Source organism: Amblyraja radiata, chromosome 30 (genome assembly GCF_010909765.2).
Source record: "Amblyraja radiata isolate CabotCenter1 chromosome 30, sAmbRad1.1.pri, whole genome shotgun sequence".
Taxonomy (NCBI): Eukaryota; Metazoa; Chordata; class Chondrichthyes; order Rajiformes; family Rajidae; genus Amblyraja; species Amblyraja radiata.
Window position 1 is genome coordinate 2,769,035 of NC_045985.1, and position 7,921 is coordinate 2,776,955.

Below are 7,921 nucleotides of genomic sequence, written 5' to 3' on the forward strand. Positions count from 1 at the left end.
CAACATAAAGGGGAACAAGAAAAATAAATGATCTGTAAATAGAAACCCCATTCGCCAGGACAGATATTTATTAAAACTCATTCTTTGTAAGAACCTTAAGGGAATGGAATAAACTAGACAACAATATAGTCAAATCAACTTCACTAGACAGTTTTAAGGGGGCACTAATAGCTCGTTAGTATGCACAACACATCCAAGTTGGCGATATGCAGAGTACTGCACTGCCGACTACAAATTCAGAAGGTTCTGAAGGAGAGTTAGATTTAGCTCTTTGGACTGAACCAGTGGTCACCAAACTATGGCCCGCCGCGAGAATTTATCTTAACACGTTCCATGCAGCCGGGCTATTTAGCGGGTACTGTGGTAGCGGATAAAACAGAGCCCCCACTTTCCCCGACCCCTCCCGTCTTTACTTGACTGGCGTTTTTCCCCTCAGGGATCCAACAGCTCCACGAGTAAATTTCCCTTTTTGTCCTCCCGGGCCAGGCCATCGCCGCCCTGCGTCGGAGGGGGGGGGGGGGGGGGGGAGGAGAGGGGCGAGCGTCCTGGATTGGGGGGGGAGGGGGGGGGGGGGCGGGAGAGGGCGAGGGCCCCGCTCCTGACGCCGGTCCCGGGACCCGACCCTTTTACACACCCGGAGCAGACCCGGAGCAGATTCTCAGCCACTGGTCTTCATCCCAAGGCCCAAAGAAAGGATAAAGTTTCTCCGTGAATTTATTCCCAGTGAAGGTGTGGAGATGGGACTTGGTGTCCGCGTCGTAAAATGAAACTGTCCCGGACTCGTAACTGAGATAAACTCCCACCCTTCCGGGGATGGGACGGGCGGGGAGACGGGATAGAGGGGAGGTGAGTGCAACAAACACGTTACCCAGCCGCCTGATGTTCCAGACTCCAGTCTCCGGGGTCAGGTCGTCATTTCCCTTCCTCTCCACAGACTCTGCGGCGACTCCCAGACTCCAGACCCGACTCCCCGCCACCTCCACCTCCCAGTAATGTCTCCCCGATGTGAATCCCTCCGATCCCAGCACACACGCATACACTGTAAACCTCTTCCCGGTGTCAGGGAGACTCCTCTCGGTCTCGGTCCGTCTCACCCTCTTCCGATCCTCAGACACCTCGAGCCGCGCATGCGCTGTTTCCACATCCAGGGTGACGGAGACTGGGGGGAGAAGCAGAGAATCAGAGAGTCCCCGGGGAGTCGGGGGGAGACTCGGGCACAGGCGGGCGGACAACTGAAACCTTGCCCGGGGTTTCACCCACAACAACATCGGATGGACATGTTTCCGGGAGCTTGTTAACCGGGCAGGAGAGGGGGAATTCCACGGGTTATCGGGAACGGGAGGGGGTGGTGTGTGCGGACGGGGAAAACGAATGCAGAAAGTGAGGATGAACGAGAGATTGCGAGTGGGGATGGAGAAATATGGCGGGTATTCAAATATCTTGCCAGTAGACGACGAGGACGGAACAGATTGGAAGATGAGGAGACGGAAGCGAGTGGTGATTAGAGGTGGTTAGAACATAGAAACATAGAAATTAGGTGCAGGAGTAGAGGCCATTCGCCCCTTCGAGCCTGCACCGCCATTCAATATGATCATGGCTGATCATCCAACTCAGTATCCCGTACCTGCCTTCTCTCCATACCCTCTGATCCCCTTAGCCACAAGGCCCACATCTAACTCCCTCTTAAATATAGCCAATGAACTGGCCTCGACGACCCTCTGTGGCAGGGAGTTCCAGAGATTCACCACTCTCTGTGTGAAAAAAGTTCTTCTCATCTCGGTTTTAAAGGATTTCCCCCTTATCCTTAAGCTGTGACCCCTTGTCCTGGACTTCCCCAACATCGGGAGCAATCTTCCTGCATCTAGCCTGTCCAACCCCTTAAGAATTTTGTAAGTTTCTATAAGATCCCCTCTCAATCTCCTAAATTCTAGAGAGTATAAACCAAGTCTATCCAGTCTTTCTTCATAAGACAGTCCTGACATCCCAGGAATCAGTCTGGTGAACCTTCTCTGCACTCCCTCTATGGCAACAATGTCCTTCCTCAGATTTGGAGACCAAAACTGTACGCAATACTCCAGGTGTGGTCTCACCGAGACCCTGTACAACTGCAGTAGAACCTCCCTGCTCCTATACTCAAATCCTTTTGCTATGAAAGCTAACATACCATTCGCTTTCTTCACTGCCTGCTGCACCTGCATGCCCACTTTCAATGACTGGTGTACCATGACACCCAGGTCTCGCTGCATCTCCCCTTTTCCTAGTCGGCCACCATTTAGATAATAGTCTGCTTTCCTGTTTTTGCCACCAAAATGGATAACCTCACATTTATCCACATTATACTGCATCTGCCAAACATTTGCCCACTCACCCAGCCTATCCAAGTCACCTTGCAGTCTCCTAGCATCCTCCTCACAGCTAACACTGCCCCCCAGCTTAGTGTCATCCGCAAACTTGGAGATATTGCCTTCAATTCCCTCATCCAGATCATTAATATATATTGTAAATAGCTGGGGTCCCAGCACTGAGCCTTGCGGTGCCCCACTAGTCACTGCCTGCCATTGTGAAAAGGACCCGTTTACTCCTACTCTTTGCTTCCTGTTTGCCAGCCAGTTCTCTATCCACATCAATACTGAACCCCCAATGCCGTGTGCTTTAAGTTTGTAAACTAATCTCTTATGTGGGACCTTGTCGAAAGCCTTCTGGAAGTCCAGATACACCACATCCACTGGTTCTCCCCTATCCACGCTACTAGTTACATCCTCGAAAAATTCTATAAGATTCGTCAGACATGATTTACCTTTTGTAAATCCATGCTGACTTTGTCCAATGATTTCACCACTTTCCAAATGTGCTGCTATCCCATCTTTAATAACTGACTCTAGCAGTTTCCCCACTACCGATGTTAGACTAATTGGTCTGTAATTCCCCGTTTTCTCTCTCCCTCCCTTCTTAAAAAGTGGGGTTACGTTTGCTACCCGCCAATCCTCAGGAACTACTCCAGAATCTAAAGAGTTTTGAAAGATTATTACTAATGCATCCACTATTTCTGGAGCTACTTCCTTAAGTACTCTGGGATGCAGCCTATCTGGCCCTGGGGATTTATCGGCCTTTAATCCATTCAATTTACCCAACACCACTTCCCGGCTAACCTGGATTTCACTCAATTCCTCCAACTCCTTTGACCCGCGGTCCCCTGCTATTTCCGGCAGATTATTTATGTCTTCCTTAGTGAAGACGGAACCAAAGTAGTTATTCAATTGGTCCGCCATATCCTTGTTCCCCATGATCAACTCACCCGTTTTTGACTGCAAGGGACCTACATTTGTTTTAACTAATCTCTTTCTTTTCACATATCCATAAAAACAGTTTTTATGCTCCCTGCCAGTTTTCTTTCATAATCTATTTTTCCTTTCCTAATTAAGCCCTTTGTCCTCCTCTGCTGGTCTCTGAATTTCTCCCAGTCCTCCGGTATGCTGCTTTTTCTGGCTAATTTGTACGCATCATCCTTCGCTTTGATACTATCCCTGATTTCCCTTGTTATCCACGGATGCACTACCTTCCCTGATTTATTCTTTTGCCAAACTGGGATGAACAATTTTTGTAGTTCATCCATGCAGTCTTTAAATGTCTTCCATTGCATATCCACCGTCAACCCTTTTAGAATTAATTGCCAGTCAATCTTGGCCAATTCACGTCTCATACCCTCAAAGTTACCTTTCTTTAAGTTCAGAACCATTGTTTCTGAATTAACAATGTCACTCTCCATCCTAATGAAGAACTCAACCATATTATGGTCACTCTTGCCCAAGGGGGCACGTACAACAAGACTGCTAACTAACCCTTCCTCATTACTCAATACCCAGTCTAAAATAGCCTGCTCTCTCGTTGGTTCCTCTACATGTTGATTTAGATAACTATCCCGCATACATTCCAAAAAATCCTCTTCCTCAGCACCCCTGCCAGTTTGATTCACCCAATCTATATGTAGATTGAAGTCACCCATTATAACGGTTTTGCCTTTGTCGCACGCATTTCTAATTTCCTGTTTGATACCATCTCCAACTGCACTACTACTGTTAGGTGGCCTGTACACAACACCCACCAGCGTTTTCTGCCCCTTAGTGTTTCGCAGCTCTACCCATACCGATTCCACATCCTGCAAACTAATGTCCTTCCTTTCCATTGCGTTAATCTCCTCTCTAATCAGCAACGCTACCCCACCTCCTTTTCCTTTCTCTCTATCCCTCCTGAATATTGAATATCCCTGGATGTTCAGCTCCCAGCCTTGGTCACCCTGGAGCCATGTCTCCGTGATCCCAACTATATCATAGTCATTAATAGCTATCTGCACATTCAACTCATCCACCTTATTACGAATGCTCCTTGATGATGTGGTGATATGGGGCGGAGTTGCCGTGATCACACTGAATAGGAGTGGAATGGAATCATTACATCTAAGAGGCATTAGCAAACGACGTGTGGAATAATACGGTTCTAATGTGGGCAAATGGGATTTGTGCCACAGAGGGTAGTCGAGGCCAGTTCATTGGCTATATTTAAGAGGGAGTTAGATGTGGCCCTTGTAGCTAAGGGGATCAGAGGGTATGGGGAGAAGGCAGGTACAGGATACTGAGTTGGATGATCAGCCATGATCATATTGAATGGCGGTGCAGGCTCGAAGGGCCGAATGGCCTACTCCTGCACCTAATTTCTATGTTTTTATGTGCGGCTGGGAAAAAAGGTGGACAAGCATGTGATGGGCCGAAGGGCCTGACTGTATAATGTACAACCATGGCTCTCTGGCTCCAAGAGCACTGAATGACTGATTATCCACAGCCACCAGTGCAGGGGAAACAACCTCCCTGCATCCAGCCCATGGAGCCCTGTAAGGACTTTGTGTTTCACTGAGATCTCCTCTAATACACCTGAACTCTCGAGTACACAGGCCTAGTCTACGCAATTTCACCCAGCACAGCAAACTCATTCACCCAGGAACAAGTGTTTAAGAAGGAACTGCAGATGCTGAAAATCGAAGGTAGACAAAAATGCTGGAGAAACTCAGCGGGTGAGGCAGCATCTATGGAGCGAAGGAAATAGGCGACGTTTCGGGTTGAGACCCTTCTTCATCCTCACCGGCTGAGTTTCTCCAGCATTTTAGCCTCCCACCCAGGAACAAGGATTTGTTCAAGTGCAAACAAACTTCGCTCTGTCTCTGTGGTGCTTCCCCCGGAGTCCATTAAAAACATAGAAAATAGGTGCAGGAGTAGGCCATTCGGCCCTTCGAGCCTGCACTGCCATTCAATATGATCATGGCTGATCATCCAACTCAGTATCTTGTACCTGCCTTCTCTCCATACCCCCTGATCCCTTTAGCCACAAGGGCCACATCGAACTCCCTCTTAAATATAGCCAATGAACTGGCCTCAACTACCTTCTGTGGCATAGAATTCCAGAGATTCACCACTCTCTGTGTGAAAAATGTTTTCCTCATCTCGGTCCTAAAAGATTCCCCCATTATCCTTAAACTATGACCCCTTGTTCTGGACTTCCCCAACATCGGGAACAATCTTCCTGCATCTAGCCTGTCCAACCCCTTAAGAATTTTATGTTTCTATAAGATCCCCCCTCAAGCTTCTAAATTCTAGCGAGTTAGTCTTTAACATTAATCACATATAAGTATTGCAGAAAGATGTCTTAAAAAGAACAATGGAAAATATATTAGGTTTACCTCGGTTGATGATATCAGATGTTTCTCTCAATGCCATGTTGTAGAAAAAGGTGCGATCAAACTTTTCAATGGGCAACGCGCCATCTACCACCAACATTGTTTTGGTTTCATCATTAACCCTGCAAATATTTAACAGCTGGTTAGTAACTGAGCATGAGCTGTTTTTTTGAGCTGTGCTATAAAAACAAACATTCTTTCAGTCAAAAACATGTCCCACCTGCTCTTGCGACCAGCTTCCTCCTGAAATAAATAAAACACAAATCTCAATAGACTGAGATGGATCGTCATGATCCCGACGGTGGGTATTTCACCAAATTGCTACAGAAAAACCCTCTGATAATTCCCATTTCCCAACTCTTTGCCGCTGTCACACAGACAGAAAGTGGATATTGTCCTAGAGACATCGAACATGGGGGAAAGCATTAGGAATGTTGATGAAAATAACTGCGAGTATGCAACTTATGAGTAAGACCGGGCAGGTCGTGGGGTGTTATCTGGAGATGTCAGAGATTATAGGATGGAATATTTTAGGATCAGCAGCGGATTTGAATGGGTGGGGGTTGGAAATATTATCACTACCTGTTGGGACACCAAAAATCAAAGCTGAAATGTATGATGGCCTTTAATAAATTCCACAAGTGCTGCAGGAAAGAGAACGTGGAACCCGGCGGACGGCATTTGAGGCATTATTGTCAAATATGTGAGTAGATGGAACAGATGGAACTTTGACACCGTTCTGAATTACTGGTAAATGATGCATTTATTTCCGAAATTTAACCCACCACTTTGTGACTGTGCACTGTCACTTCACCAAACTGTAGTGTAACCCTCACCTTCAGAAACATCACGCCGTCCTTGTGGTCTATCTGTTCCTGTAACTTTGAGAGTTCCTCCTGAATGGAATTTAAATCCTCTTGAATCTCTTGAAGATTTTTCTCCATTGTTTTTACAATCTTCGCCTCTTCTTCCCGGATATCTCCGAGTAAGCGCTGCTCTTTCACAGTGAGAATCTGGTGCAATTCAGCAAACTGGGATGTGACCTGTGACTGAAGGTTGTGTGACTCTTCCTGTCAGATGAAAGATGAGAATCAATATATTATGTCACTCTGCTGTGTTTCCTCATGACATGGAAGGTGACATTTGGCTAATCAATGTCGAATTCTGGAGTACAGAAATATGCCCTTCGGCCCAACATGTCCATGCTGGGCTCTGTACGTATCTACATTAATTCAATTTACTTGTATTTAATCCGCTCCTTTCATCACCATGGCAATTCAAGAGCTCGTCTTGTTAATTCTGAAATATTTGGTGAATGTAACGTACACTCACATCATTCCCATTTCCCCGGTACAATTCTCTGCAACTTATTCCATTTCATGTGTCCATTAACCCTCAGTGGACAGAACCAGGACACCAGAACTAGCAGACAGCAGCACCACTTAGAATGACAGACTTCATAGAGTCATACAGCAAGGGGTGTTAGATACCCACCAAGACGTCCCAACTGCGCTATTTCCACTTGTCCGCATTTGGCCCAGATAGTTCTAAAACTTTTCTCTCCACGAGTTTGTTTGAATATCTTTTAAATGTTGTTATGGTTTCTGACTCAACTACCTCATCTGGCAGCTCGTTCCATGAACCCACTACCAAAGTTGTCCTTCATGTTCGTTTTAAATCTTTTCCCTCTCATCTAAAACCTATACCCTCACATTCTCGACCCCCCTACTAAGGGTAAAAGACTGACCATCCAACGTATCATTCCGTTTCATGATATTAAACACCTGCCACAGACCATTCTTCAGACTGCTGCTCTCCAGGGAGTAAAGTCCTTGGCTGCTCAACCTCTCCCAAGTGTTCTGGTCCTCGACCACTGAGCTCAATAGTGTAGTGTTGTTACAAAACCCTACCATCAGTAGCGCAGTAGATCTGCCCACTGCCTGGGCGTGCGATTCAGGAGGCTGTTGGGAGAGGGGGGGGGGAATGATAATCCAGGTTTGTATTGGTTATCGGAGAGGAATTTGCTTGGACTTCAAGCTGATGAAGAAAAATCGATCTGCAATCCCGCTCCCTTTTTTTTTATAAAAAAGGTTGCTGGGCGAATGCATCATTGGATTGAAGTTAAACGTGACTTCTAATGCCTTCAACACCTTCAACATCACGGATCGCAAGTGCGGGACAAAACAAAAGGTATGT

At 46.6% G+C, this 7,921-nt stretch overlaps 1 protein-coding gene across 1 annotated transcript; it reads right to left on the reverse strand.

The window, feature by feature from the left end:
* Positions 1-710: 710 nt before the first annotated feature.
* Positions 711-6,589, reverse strand: LOC116990093 (E3 ubiquitin-protein ligase TRIM39-like; the record flags this gene model as incomplete). Its single annotated transcript, XM_033047627.1, has 4 exons — positions 6,562-6,589; positions 5,946-5,968; positions 5,729-5,847; positions 711-1,159 (listed from the first exon to the last, which is right to left on the reverse strand). Coding segments are annotated over exons 1-4 (603 nt in total), but the record flags the coding sequence as incomplete, so codon positions are not given.
* Positions 6,590-7,921: the final 1,332 nt, after the last annotated feature.